Source organism: Heterodontus francisci, chromosome 3 (genome assembly GCF_036365525.1).
Source record: "Heterodontus francisci isolate sHetFra1 chromosome 3, sHetFra1.hap1, whole genome shotgun sequence".
Classification (NCBI taxonomy): domain Eukaryota; kingdom Metazoa; phylum Chordata; class Chondrichthyes; order Heterodontiformes; family Heterodontidae; genus Heterodontus; species Heterodontus francisci.
The window spans coordinates 174,504,757-174,520,264 of NC_090373.1; the positions used below are offsets into that span (position 1 = coordinate 174,504,757).

The 15,508-nt window shown below is 41.5% G+C and overlaps 1 protein-coding gene across 2 annotated transcripts in view; it reads right to left on the reverse strand.

Moving 5' to 3' along the window:
- Positions 1–15,508, reverse strand: part of ppp1cb (protein phosphatase 1, catalytic subunit, beta isozyme) — a 162,038-nt gene that overhangs the window by 35,004 nt on the left and 111,526 nt on the right. For both annotated transcript variants that reach the window (XM_068027696.1, XM_068027697.1), the window contains 2 exons: positions 12,407–12,511; positions 1,819–1,890 (listed from right to left, as the gene is read on the reverse strand). In XM_068027696.1, the coding sequence (XP_067883797.1) occupies positions 1,819–1,890; positions 12,407–12,511 (177 nt within the window). The remainder of the gene's footprint in view (positions 1–1,818; positions 1,891–12,406; positions 12,512–15,508) is intronic.

Sequence of the window (15,508 nt, forward strand, 5' to 3'; positions counted from 1 at the left end):
TTTTGCTAATCGAATAGTTCATACTCAAGATGTGTAGACAATGGTTGGAGAATAATGCACCTGATGTTAGTTGCACTTCTGAGATAAAAATGCCCTATAAAAAGGCTACCAAGTGCACATCTTAATTATACACTGAAACCTGGTCCCATGGACTCTCAAATGATGGACAACTATAAAATACAAGACACTAGGGCAGTTCAAAATATTTTACATTTTAAAAGAGGCACTCTGAAGCAACAGATACTAGCAAAATAAGTACTAAGGACAGCCTTTAGTGTAACATATCTTATTTAAGAGTATTTTACCCCTTAATAAGCTGGACACGAGCGATGTCACCGGTTCCCAATTACAAGGGGCAAGCTGCAATTATGTTTCCCCTAATGACCATGAATGGCAAGATATATTTACGTCAATTTCAGCAAAGACTCAAGAAAATGGTTGAGACCAAAGCACGACGAGTTATTAATGGATCAAAAAACTCATTCATTAAATCAGCATTATTTGCAGTAATACCAGCCTTAAAAGATAGTACTACTGGTATAGTATGATGGCACGAAGTCAGGCAAGTGGGTTTGAGCAAGGAAGAGTAAGATTGCCTGCCCACCTTGTGTTGGAATGGTTTACATGGTGAAGGGGGAAAATTTATTTTAAAAATTAAAATAATTAAGTTTAGGACGGCCAGTACATTTGTAAAACTGAAAATACCATGAAAGACTACAAAAATTAATTTTCAGACAATATTTACTGAAAAGCTTAAGTTGAAACCACGAATTAAGTGAAATTATGTAGAGTTTACTTTTTAAAAAGCAGCACTAAACTGTAAATAGTCAGAAGTTTTAGCAAATAACATGTCTTTTCCTACACTTCAATTACGAAGAATAAGAACAGCTGTTTAACTGAGATTAAACAGCAATGCTGAGAGAGGATGTTTGTGCAAATCTAATGAAGATATCGAATGGTCTAGATTTTTAAACCATTTGTGTTGTGGGATAGTCATATTAGCCTTCGTTTAGTGTTCACCTCAAAGCTAGTCAAATGGCTTGAGTAGTGGACTTACTGTGTTTCATTTTTAAATAAGTAATTCATTTTTAGGACACTATTTTTGCCACCCAAGTTTGAAAAATTTGCTTTTGTGTCATGAAGTCATGCTGAGTGAAGACAAAGTGTCTTCTGTGTCTGTGTGGGTTTTCTCCGGGTGCTCCGGTTTCCTCCCACAAGCCAAAAGACTTGCAGGTTGGTAGGTTAATTGGCCATTATAAATTGCCCCTAGTATAGGTAGGTGGTAGGGAAATATAGGGACAGGTGGGGATGTGGTAGGAATATGGGATTAGTGTAGGATTAGTATAAATGGGTGGTTGATGGTCAGCACAGACTCGGTGGGCCGAAGGGCCTGTTTCAGTGCTGTATCTCTAAACTAAACTAAAGTAGCCGAGGCATCGAGGGATAAGTACCTATCACATAGTACAAAGTTAAGCACTCATTTAAACAAATAATTGTTACTGAAGTCAGTCTACCTCATTCGCACTTATGCTGGTTAGATATGGATATGGAGCTAGATAAAGCTCTTGGCTCGAAAGGGATCAAAGGGTATGGGGCGAAAGCTGGAACAGGTTACTGAGTTGGATGATCAGCCACGATCATAATGAATGGCGGAGCAGGCTTGAAGGGCCGAATGGTCTACTCCTGCTCCTATTTATGTTTTTATGATTCTATGCTCAATCCTTGGCCTTTGACAAAGTGACTGCCAAAACACTAATGGAAAATTTCAAGACAAAATATTAAGGCTACAGTGTGTTTTTTTTTAATGACAGGCTTTACCTGTGTCAGGAACATCTGTTGGCCTCATGATTCTGCGAATCTGTTCCATTGATTGCAAATCTGGTGACAGTCCTACAGAAAGGAAAACAGTAGATTAATAACAGTCAAATAAAATTCCTTGTGCAAGTAACACAAGGACACAGGAAATAGGAGCAGGAGTAGACCATATGGCTCATCGAGCCTGCTCTGCCATTCAAAACGATCATGGCTCATCTTAGGATTCAATTCCATTTTCCTGTCCACTTGCCATACACCTTGATTCTCTTTGAGACCAAAATTCTGTCTATCTCAGCCTTAAATGTATGCAATGATGGAGCATCCACAACCCTCTGGGGTAAAGAATTCCAAAGACTCACAACCCTTTAAGTGAAGTAATTTCTCCACATCTCAGTCTGAAATGATCAGCCCCTGACCCTGAGACTGTGCCCCATGTTTTAGATTCCCCAACCAGTGGAAATAATCTGTGTCTACCCTATCCAGCCCCTTTAGAATCTTACATGTTTCAAAGAGATCACCTCTCATTCTTTTAAACTCCCGAAAATATAGGCCCAAATGACTTAGTCTCTCATCATAGCACAACCCCACATCCCAGGAACCAATCTAGTGAACCTTCGCTGCACTGCCTCCAATGAAAGTATATCCTTTCTTTCATGTGGAGACCATAAACTGCACACAGTATTCCAGATGTGGTCTCACCAAAACCCTGTACAACTGTTGCAATACTTCCTTACTCCAATCCTCTTGCAATAAAGGCCAACATGCCATTTGCCTTCCTAATTGCTTGTTGTACCTTCATGTTAAATTTTTGCGTTCCTTGTCAGAGCACACCCAAGTCTCTTTGAACATCAACACTTACAAGTTGCACACCTTTTAAAAAATATTCTGCTTTTCTATTCTTACGACCAAAGTGCATAACTTCACACTTCCCTACATTATACTCCATCTGCCATAGAGTCATATAGCACAGAAACAGGCCCATCGGCCCATTGTGTCTGTGCTGGCCATCAAGCACCTATCTATTCTAATCCCATTTTCCAGCACGTGGCCCATAGCCTTGTATGCTATGGCGTTGCAAGTGCGCATCTAAATACTTCTGAAATGTTGTGAGGGTTCCTGCCTCTACCACCCCTTCAGGCAGCGTGTTCCAGATTCCAACCACCCTCTGGGTGAAAATATTTTTCCTCAAATCCCCTCAAAATCTCCTGCCCCTCACCTTAAATCTATGCCCCCTGGTTATTGGCACCTCCGCTAAGGGAAAAAGTTTCTTCCTATCGATCCTATCTAGGTCCTCATAATTCTGTACATCTCAATCAGGTCTCCCCTCAGCCTTCTCTACTCTAAGGAAAATAACACTCGCCTATCCAGTCTCTCTTCATAGCTGAAATGCTCCAACCCAGGCAACATCCTGGTGAATCTCCTCTGCACCCTCTCCAGTGCAATCACATCCTTCCTATAGTGTGGTGCCCAGAACTGTACACAGTACTCCAGCTGTGGCCTAACTAGTGTTTTATACAGCTCCATCATAACCTCCCTGCTCTTATATTCTCGGCTCAGCTAATAAAGGCAAGTATCCCATATGCCTTCCTAACCACCTTATCTACCTGTGCTGCTGCCTTCACTGATCTATGGACAAGTACACCAAGGTCCCTCTGACCCTCTGTACTTCCTAGGGTCCTACCATCCATTGTATATTCCCTTGCCTTGTTAGTCCTCCCAAAATGCATCACCTCACACTTCTCGGGATTAAATTCCATCTGCCACTGCTCCGTCCATCTTACCAGTCCATCTATATCGTCCTGTAATCTAAGGTTTTCCTCCTCACTATTTATGAAAGCACCAATTTTCGTGTCATCTGTGAACCTACTGATCATATCTTCTATATTCACGTCGAAATCATTAATGCACACTACAAACATCAAGGGTGCCAGCACTGATCCCTGCGGTATACCACTGGTCACAGGCTTCCACTCGCAAAAACAACCCTCAATCACTCTCTGCCTCCTGCCACTAAGACAATTTTGAATCCAATTTACCAAATTGCCCTGGATCCCATGGGCTCTTACCTTTTTGACCAATCTCCCTTGCAGGACCTTATCAAAAGCCTTACTGAAGTCCATGTTAACTACATCAACTACTTTACCCTCATCTACACACTTAGTCACCTCCTCGAAAAATTCAATCAAATTTGTTAGACATGATCTCCCCCGACAAAGCCATGCTGACTATCCTTGATTAATCCCTGCCTCGCTAAGTGGGGATTAATCCTGTCCCTCAGAATTTTTTCCAATAGTTTCCCTACCACTGATGTCAGACTCACTGGCCTATAATTACCTGGTTTATCCCTACCAACCTTCTTGAATAATGGTACCACATTCACTGTCCTCCAGTCCTCTGGCACCTCTCCTTTGGCCAGAGTGGATTTGAAAATTTGCTATCCCCTCCTTTGCCTCACATAGAAGCCTGGGATACATCTCATCTGGACCTGGGGATTTATCCACTTTTAAGCCCGCTAAAACCTCCTCCCTTCCAATGCTAATTTTTTTCAAGTATATCACAATACCCTCCCTGATCTCTACACCTATGTCGTCCTTCTCCATAGTGAAGGCAGATAAAAAGTAATCATTTAAAACCTCACCTATGTCCTCTGGCTCCACACACACTTTCCCTGGTTATCCTCTTACCCATAATATGCTTATAAGACGCCTTGGGATTTTCCTTTGTCTTGCCCGCCAGCTTTTTTCGTGCCCTCTCTTCTAATTACTTCAAGTACCCCGCTACACTTTCTATACTCCTCTAGGGCCTCCCCTGTTTTCAGCCCATCTTGCTGCCCACTCACTTAACCTGTCTATCTCTTTGCAGCCTCTGTGTCCTCCCCACAGCTTACGTCTCCACCTACCTTGTATCAGCAAACTTAGATGCATTACTCTCTGTCTCTTCATCCAAGTCATTCATATAGATTGTAAATACTCAGCTCCAGCACTGATCCTTGCAGCACTCTACAATCTACTGCCTGCCAACTTGAAAATGCCACATTTATTCCCACTCGTTGCTTTCTGTCTCTTAATCCATGCTAATATATTACCCAAAACTCCAATCTTGTCAATTAACCTTTTGCATGGCACCTTATCGAATGCCTTTTGGAAATCCAGGTATACTACATCTACTGGTTCCCCCTTATCTACCCTAATAGTTACATCCTCAAAAAACTCCAATCTGTCAAACAGGATTTCTCTTCAATAAAACCATGCTAACTTGTTCTAATCATACTGTACTTTTCTAAGTGTATTGTTAAGACTTCCTTAATAGATTCCAGCATTTGCCCAACAACTGATGTTAGGCTAACTGGCCTGTAGTTCCCCCGTTTTCTCCCTCCCTCCTTTCCTGAAAAGTGGTGTAACATTTTCCAACTTCCAATCTGATGGGACCATTCCTGAGTCAAAGGAACTTTGGAAAATCAAAGCTAGCGTATCCACTGTACCTGCAGCTATCTCTTTTAGAACCCTAGGATGTAGGCCAGGTGTGCTTCGAACACTTCACTGTATTGATTTTGGGATAGAAGATTGGCTTAGCTAACTGGAAACAGAGAGTAATGGGTCACAAATGGATCATTTTCTGGTTGGCAAGATGTAACATGTGGTGTGCTGCAAGGATCAGTGCTGAGGCCTCAACATTTTACAATTTAAATAAATGACTTGGATGAAGGGACCGAAGGTATGGTTGCTAAATTTGCTCATGACACAAAGATAGGTTCGGAAAATAAGCTGTGAAGAGAGCATAAGGAGGCTACAAAGGGATATAGATAGGTTAAGTGAGTGGGCAAAGATCTGGAAAATCAAAAAATTTGGAAAATTGTGGAATTGTCCATTTTGGCAGAAAGAATAAAAAAGCATATTATCTAAATGGTGAGAGATTGCATAGCTCTGAGATGCAGAGGATCTGGGTGTCCTCACGCATGAATCACTAAGGGTTAGTTTGAGGGTTCAGCAAGTAATTAGGAAAGCTAATAGGTTATTGTGTATTGTGAGAGGAGTTGAATACAAAAGTAGGGAGGTTATGCTTCTACAGGGCATTAGTGAGACCACATCTGGAGTACTGTATTGGTCTCCTTATTTAAGGAAGGATGTAAATGCGTTGGAAGCAGTTCAGAGAAGGTTTTCTAAACTAATACCTGGAATGGGCAGTTGTCTTATGAGGAAAGGTTGGACAGGCTAGGCTTGTATCCGCTGGAGTTTAGAAGAGTAAAAGGCAACTTGATTGAAACATGCAAGATCCTGAGGGGTCTTGACAGGGCAGATATGGAAACGATGTTTCCTCTTGTGGGAGAAACTAAAACTCAGGGTCACAATTTAAAAATAAGGGGTCACCCATTTAGGACGGAGAAACCCTTTCTCTGAGGGTCATGAGTCTTTGGAACTCGCTTCCTTAAAAGACAGTGGAGGTAGAGTCTTTAAATATTTTTAAGGCAGAGGTAGATAGATTCTTGATGAGCAAAGGGGTGAAAGGTTATTGGGGCAAGGCAGGAATGTGGAGTCGAGGTTACAATCAAGATCAGCCATGATCTTATTGAATGCTGGAGCAGGCTCGAGGGACTGAGTGGCCTACTCCTGCTCCTAGTTCGTATGGTCAGTAATGTCTCCTAATCAAACCAATTCCTTCTCAGTACATCAAACCTGTGTGACACTCCCCTTTACTCTCTTCCTCCTAGAACATATAGACATTTCAAACATGTGCTTTGTGTCACCTAATCCGTACTTATTGATTTGCCTACTCTGTTCAACACTGGTGCTGTCTTCCACTAGTTCTTCATTAAAGTCTGTCGATGTTACAGAAAAGGGACAATTACAATAAAAGTTTCAATGTGTCACTTCTACCAATGATGAACAGTGGAATATCACTAATTTAACTTCCTTAAAAGGTTGCCCAACACTGGCCAATACAAGAAAAGGCAACCAGCATTTCAATTATTTAGTCAACTTGACGAGTCACCTACAATCATACTATAATGTGGCTGGAAGCAAAGTTTCCATCAGCAGACATTTTTGTTCTGAGAATAAGCTGAAAAGAAAAGCTTAATTCCTTAGGTTTGAAGACATCTGTCAATTCATTTTGCACCTGTTTTAATTTAAACCTCACAATAGGGTAGATATGATGAGTCATTTATTTGTAACCTAATTTGTAAAGGACAACATACTTATTAGGTTAAAAATACATTTGCATTCTTCATATTTTATAGAAGCACACAGGATACAGTAGATATCCTAGCCATTTGGTGCAATCTAAGAACTGCCACTGCAAAATGCCGCAAGATATTAGCTAATGTAATATTAAAGAAAGTATATCAAAAGGCACCATTTAAAAAAAAATTATTCATGGGATGTGGGCTTAGCTGGCAAGCATTTACTGCCCATGAGAAACTGAGTGTCAACCACATTGCTGTGGGTCTGGAGCCGTATGTAGGCCAGACCAGGCAAGGACAGAAGATTTCCTTCCCTAAAGGACATTAGTGAACCAGATGGGTTTTTATTTACAACAATCGACAATGGTTTCATGGTCACCATTAGACTAGCTTTTTAATTCCACATTTTTTTTATTAATTGAATTCAAATTTCACCACCTGCCATGGTCGGATTTGAACCCAATCCCAGAGCATTAGCCTGGGCGACTGGGATTATTAGTCCAGTGACATTACCACTAATCTACCATCTCCCCTTGGTTCATAGAATAGTTAGCGCATGGAAGGTGGCCACTTGCTCGACATGATCGTGCCTGCTCTCAAGAGCAACTCAGCAAGTTCCACTCCCCAGCCTTTTCCCCATAGCCTTGAGGATTTTCTCTCTTCAGTTGCTTACCCAATTCCCTTTTGAAAGCCACAATTGAATCTGCTCCACCACACTCTCAGGCAATACATTGCCAATCCTAACTAACTGCATCAAAATTTTTCATGTTGCTATTAGTTCTTTTGCCAACCACTTTAAATTGGTGTTCTCTGCTTCTCAACTCTTTCACCAATGGGAACAGTTTCTCTCTATTAATTCTGTCCAGACCCCTCATGATTTTAAACACTTCTAACAAATCTCCTCTCAACCTTCTCTTCTTGAAGAACAATCCCAACTTCTCCAACCTATCTATATCTACATAACTAAAGACCCTCACCCCTGGAACTATTCTCAAATCTGTTTTGCACCCTCTCTAATGCCTCCACATCCTTCCTGAAGCGTGGTGCCCAGAATGGAACAATTTTTTTTATAAAGGCTCACCAGAACTTTTGTACTCTGTGCCTCTATTTTTAAAGCCCAGGATACCACGAGCCTTTTCAATCACTTCCACAACCTGCCCTGACACCTTCAACGATTTCTGCACCCCTAAGTCCATCTGCTCCAGCACCCCATTTAGAATTGTGTCCTTGATTTTATATAGCCTCTCTTCATTCTTCCTACCAGAATTCATCACTTCACACTAGTCTGCATTAACTTTCATCTATGAGGTGTCCACATATTCCACTATCCTGTCTATATCCTCCTGAAGTTTATCACGATCCTCCTCACAGTTCACAATACTTCCAAGTCTGCAAGTCACCTGCAAATTTTGAAATAGAACCCTGTACACACAAGTCTAGGCTATTAATATACATCAAGAAAGCAGTGGGCCGAGTACCTGGGGAGCCCCAGTGTATACCTTCCTCCAGTCTGAAAAAACTGCTCACCACTACTCTTAACAGTAACCTAGCTAACAAAGAACAAAGAAAATTACAGCACAGGAACAGGCCCTTCGGCCTTCCAAGCGTGCAATTCTGGTCGCCACACCACCAGAAGGACGTGGAAGCTTTGGAGAGGGTACAGAAGAGGTTTACCAGGATGTTGCCTGGTCTGGATGGCATTAGCTATGAGGAGAGGTTGGATAAACCCGGATTGTTTTCACTGGAGCGACAGAGGTGGAGGGGTGACATGATAGAGGTTTACAAAGTTATAAGCGGCATGGACAGAGTGGATCGTCAGAAGCTTTTTCCCAGGGTGGAAGAGTCAGTTACTAGGGGACATAGGTTTAAGGTGAGAGGGGCAAAGTTTAGAGGGGATGTGCGAGGCAAGTTCTTTACACAGAGGGTGGTGAGTGCCTGGAACTTGCTGCCGGGGGAGGTGGTGGAAGCAGGTACCATCGAGACGTTTAAGAGGCATCTTGACAAATACGTGAATAGGAAGGGAATAGAGGCTTACGGACCCCGGAAGTGCAGAAGGTTATTGTTTAGGCAGGCATCAAGATCGGTGCAGGCTTGGAGGGCTGAATGGCCTGTTCATGTGCTGTACTGTTCTATAACTATTTAACACTCCATTTGCTATTGTTCCATGACATCTGTCATTTAATCTCTCCTCCCTTCATCCTATCAGTCCTTCCTTCTTCTTCTTCTACCTCCTCCCCTCTTTCACTTGCTCAAAGACATTTCTCACTTTTGCCTGTTCTGATGAAGGGTCACAGACCTGAAACGTTAACTCTGTTTCTCTCTCCACACATGCTGCCAGACCTGCTGAATATTTCTGGCATTTTCTGTTCTCATTTCAGAATTCCAGCATCTTTAGTATTTTGCTCTTCTGTTACCAAAGAAAACAACCCTAGCCTATCCAATCTTTATCAAAACTAAAATTCTTCAGTCCAGGCAACATGCTCATAAGTCTCCTCTGTCCCAAAGAACAAAGAAAATTACAGCACAGGAACAGGCCCTTCGGCCCTCCAAGCCTGCGCCGATCCAGATCCTCTATCTAAACATGTCGCCTATTTTCTAAGGGTCTGTATCTCTTTACTTCCTGCCCATTCATGTATCTGTCTAGATACATGTTAAAAGACGCTATCGTGCCCGCGTCTACCACCTCCGCTGGCAAAGCGTTCCACGCACCCACCACCCTCTGCGTAAAGAAATTTCCACGCATACCCCCCCTAAACTTTTCCCCTCTCACTTTGAACTCGTGACCCCTCGTAATTGAATCCCCCACTCTGGGAAAAAGCTTCTTGCTATCCACCCTGTCTATACCTCTCATGATTTTGTACACCTCAATCAGGTCCCCCCTCAACCTCCGTCTTTCGAATGAAAATAATCCTAATCTACTCAACCTCTCTTCATAGCTAGCGCCCTCCATACCAGGCAACATCCTGGTGAACCTCCTCTGCACCCTCTCCAAAGCATCTACATCCTTTTGGTAATGTGGCGACCAGAACTGCACGCAGTATTCCAAATGTGGCCGAACCAAAGTCTTATACAACTGTAACATGACCTGCCAACCCTTGTACTCAATACCCCGTCCGATGAAGGAAAGCATGCCGTATGCCTTCTTGACCACTCTATTGACCTGCGTTGCCACCTTCAGGGAACAATGGACCTGAACACCCAAATCTCTCTGTACATCAATTTTCCCCAGGACTTTTCCATTTACTGTATAGTTCACTCTTGAATTGGATCTTCCAAAATGCATCACCTCGCATTTGCCCTGATTGAACTCCATCTGCCATTTGTAACTTTGTATCCATGCTGTCACTTTCCCTTTTATTACATGGCTTTTAACTTTTCTGGTAAGTCTCTTATGTGGCACTTTATCAAATTCCTTTTGGAAGTCCATATACATATCAATTGCATTACCCTCATCAACCCTCTCGTTACTTCATCAAAAAACTTAAATCAAGTTAGTTAAACACTATTTACCTTCAACAGATCTGTGCTGGACATCCTTAATTAATCCACACTTGTTCAAGTGACTTAATTTTGTCCCACTGAGGTTCGACTGGTTGCCCTGCAGCTGGTCAATTTATCCTTGCATCCTTTTTTGAACACGAGTGTAACATTTGTAATTCTTCAGTCCTCTGGCAGCACCTCTGCATCTAAGGAGGATTGGAAGACTATGGCCAGTACCTCCACAATTTCCACCCTTACTACTTTCAGTATCCTCGGATGCATCCCATCTGCTCCTGGTGACTTATCAACTTCAAGCACAGCCAACCTTTCTAATATCCCCTCGATCAATTTTTATCCCTTCCAGTATCTCAACTACCTCCTCTTTCACTATGACTTTGGCAGCATCGTCTTCATTGGCAAAGACAGATGCAAAGTACTCAGGTAGTTGATCAGCCATGCCCTCTTCTTCCATGCATAGATCCCCTTTTTGGTCCCTAATCAGTCCCATCCTTCCTCTTACTATCCTTTCACTATTTATATGCCGAAAGACAACTTTTTGATTTCCTTTTATGTAGCTGCCAGTCTCGTCACATACACTCTATTTGATTCATTTCCTTTTTCACCTCCCCTCTGAACTTTCTATATTCAGTCTGGTTCTCATTTGTATTACCAACCTGACATCATTATCCACATATTGCTGGAATTATAGAGCCCACATACTGGCTGCATCAAAATTAGTTCAAAATCAACTCAGAAGTGAACAAATGTTTAATTCACCAGCATCTACAACACTTTTTGTTAATAGCCATCAGGTAACTTGTTCAAAAACAAAATTCCAATTGCCCCAGAGAGCTGCCAGCATGATCACCAATGTCATATTAATGACCAATTAACTTTTTTCTGCCTTTGCCCCACCATATGGAATCACCTCCAACCTTTGGTTGTAGGAAAAGGAGACAGACAAATGTTGTTTTGTGACTATTATCTAGTTACCACTGTTATACTGATTATCTGCTGTTTGCACATGCAGCATTTAAAATTGCTTAACTGTTTGCTGAGCAAAACATGCTCAATGTCTAGTATCATTGCAAGTTTAAGCAACCCCTCTGATCCAGTTTGCTGACCATCTTATTCCTGTACACATTAACCTACTTCTATAACTCCATCTGGACGAAACAACCTGCACACCAGGAAACTGTAGTTAAGTAAATAAAATCCTCTTGTGACAGCTTAAAAGGCTGCTTAAATTACAGATTGACTGTAACTATGTACTTATATATAGGTCATCATTTCCAATCACAATGTATGCAGCTGCAACTTATTCAATAATATCAAGCTCTTTAAACTCCCTGTCAGGACTTGGAAATAAATCATTTTTAAAATATTAATGGAGCTTTCAGTTCTCCAAACATTTGAGTTGCGCTAACGTTGAACAAATTTTTCAATGTTGCAACCTAATTGGAAATAAACTGGAGGAAGTCTGAATGCATTACATTTTAAGGCTCCCAAGAATATTACATTAAAAAAAAACATAATTCACATCACGCTCCACCTTTATCAATTTGAATGATACATTTGGAATAATCTGCCAGGTATGGTCATAGAAACAAAAAAGATTATGGACGTTCAAAATATAATGGGATGCTGCAATGGGAGCTACAATTTTAAAAGCTATCGGCTAAATGGCTTTTCCTTGTCCGAAATGCTTGATATATTCCTAAATAATTAGCTCCTAGTACCAGTAATGCAGTCACACAATCTGAAACATCAAAGCTTTCACGAACCAGTGCATTTTTAATTTCACTACTGCAGGTGAATTTCCAAGATAGGAGATGGACATTTTTTGAAATGATCAAAGTTCCAACCTGAGGCAAAGCTGAAATTTGAACAAATTAAAAAATCTGTGGCAAAGCATCAATGATGGAAACTCACCTCCATGACAGCAGAAAATTTTCTCATCCACAATGGCTGCAATTGGCAGACAGTTGAAGCAGTCTGTGAACGTCTTCCAGAGTTTGATATTAAAACGCCTCTTGCCTACGCAAACAATAAAACATTATGGGGAATCAAGTCTTCAATAATTGCACCCACCCCCACCTGCAGTGAGGAACTATCACCATTTGACAGCCTGGCTGAGATAAGGAACTCATTGCTCCAGGCTCTCACTCGACTGTTCCCTGATGTAGAATATTAAATCAATGTGTTTCATAATCAGGCTGACTCTCAGATCTGAGGCATTGCAATATTGTTAATTTTGTATGAGGATATAGACAATTCAAGGCTAGAAAATTGACCAGTACATTCGAGCACTCAAAAAATCAGCATCACCAACTGTAATCCCTCCTCCACACCCCACAAGTCCCTAAACCTAAATCATTTGATATGCCTTTTAGTATTGATTTCTGCTATAACTGGACATAGAATTAACAGAAAAACTCAATTGTATACAACAAATATATTTGGTTCACAAGTTGAAATGTGAACCCTAAGCCCTAAATCCTGCAACACTTTAAATATTTTGCACATAAATAAGTACCCATTGACACTGAATTGAAAGACTCTATTGTTCTTTTATACCAGCATGTATTGCTAATATAATTTTATACATTGTGGAAAACAAGTTCAGATCTTAATCAGAATATGCAAATGCTGCAGTAAAAGTATGAATTCAGTTTCTGTGTATGTTATGGGTTTTAGCATCAGTGCATTATTAAAAAGGTGGAAAGGAGGAGTTAGCACGTTTAAACTGTAGTTAGATCTGGTGAAGCATAGTAACTTTCAAGACTGGCAGCAACTCTAGAAATTCTGTTGTTACTGCCCGTCTATTTTTTAAAATGGGTTCATGCAGATACTGAAAAATATCCTATCACAAGCACAAAGCTACTTGAGACCACGGTCAAGGACAAAGGATGACTTTGGAAATAAAAGTAAGGTTACATATTACTTGGAAAATAATTCAAATAGGGTGCAGGAACAAAAGGATCTGGGAATACAACAATTGCAAAAAGTAGCAAGAGGCTAATAAAACCATTAAAAAAACACAAATCAAGCACCAGGGTTTATTTCTAGAGGGGTAGAATAAAAAAGTAGTTATGCTAAACTTGCACTGAACCTTGGTTAGACTACACTTGGAGTGCTGTTAGCAGTTCTGGTCACCATATTTTAAGATTAGAGGCACTGGAAAGGGTGCAAAAAGTATCAACAAGGATGACACCAGAAACAAGAGATTATACCCATCAGGAAAGGACGAACAGGCTGAGTCTCATTTCTCTTGCAGAGAGAAGGGTGAGGGGTGATCTAAGAGAGATCTTTAAAATTACAGAATGTTTTGATAGAGTAGACATAGAACAAAACAAAAACTTGTATTTATATAGCAACTTTAACATAATACAACGTCCCAAGATGCTTCACAGAGATATTATAAAATAAAATATTACACCAAGCCACGTAAAGAAATATTAGGACAGATGACCAAAAGCTTGGTCAAAGAGCTAGGTTTTAAAGGAGCATCTTAAAAGAGGAAAGTGAAGTAGAGAGACAGAGATGTTTAGGGAAGGAATTACAGAGCTTAGCGCCAAGGCAACTGAAGGCACGGCCACTGATAACGGAACAGTTAAAACCAGGGATGCTCAAGAGGCTGGAATTAAAGGAGAGCAGATATGGCGGAGGGTTGTAGGGCTGGAGGAGATCACAGAGATAAGAGAGGCGAAAGGCAAAGGAGGGATTTGAAAACAAGCATGAGAATTTTAAAATCGAGGTGTTGTTTCACTAGGAGTCAGTGTAGGTCAGCGAGCACAGGGGTGATGGTGAATGGTATTTGGGTGCAAGTTCAGGCACGGACAGTAGAGTTTTGGATGACCTTAAGTTACGCAGGGCAGAATATGGGAGGCTGGAAGGCATGCATTAGAATAGTCAAGTATGGAAACAAAAAAGGATTGGATCAGGGTTTCAGCAGATGAGCTGAGGCAGGAGTGGAGATAGGTGATGTTACGGAAGGGAAAGTAGGTTGCCTTAGTGACAGCACAGATGCGTGGTCGAATGCTCAACTCGGGGTTAAATCTAACAGGTTACAAAGGGTCTGGTTCAGCCTTAGACAGTTGCCAGAGAGAGGATGGATTTGGTTGCAGGGCATTGGGGTTTGTGGTGAGAACAATGGCTTCAGTTTTCCCAATGTTAAATTGGAGGAAATTTCTGCTCATCAGTACTGGATATCAAATAAACAGTCTAACAGTTTAGAGACAGTAGAGGAGTCGCGAGAGTTGATAGTGAGGTAGAAGTGGGCATCATCAGCATACGTGTGAAAACTGGCGTCCTGTTTTCTCGTCACCAAGGGGCTGCATGAAGATGAGAAATGGTGGGGGGAGGGCAAGAGTAGATCTTTGGGGGACACCGGAGATAACTGTGCGGTGATGGAAAGAGAAACCATTGGTGGTGATTCTGTGGCTACAATTAGATAGATAAGAATGGAACCAGGCAAGGGCAGTCCCACCCAGCTGGAGGAACATGATGTGATCAAGCACATCAAAAGCTGCGGACAAGTCAAGAAGGACGAGGGGGGAAAGCTGGCCTTTGTCAGTCACACAGCATGTGATTTGTGACTTTGATAAGAGCTATCTTATCAACTGGAGGGCATCAATATAAGATAGTCATCAAGAAATCCAACAGGGAATTCAGAAGAAAATTCTTTACCCAGAGGGTGGTGGGAATGTGGAACTCACTACCAAAGATTGGCTAGTATAGATGCATTTAAAGGGAGGCTAGATAAGCATATGAGGGAGAAGGGAATAGAGTTATGCTGAGAATTAGATGAGGAAGCTCAAGTGGAACATAAATGCTGGTATGGGCTGGTTGGGCTGAATGGCCTCTTTCTCTGCCATAAAGTCTATGTAATTAATAAGGGATACCCAGCACAGAGATTCTATTTTAAAAAGGCAAATCATGTCTGACTAACCTGACTGAGCTCACAGAATCACAGAATTGTTACAGCACAGAAGGAGGCCATTCGGCCTGTCATGTCTGTGCTGGCTCTCCGAA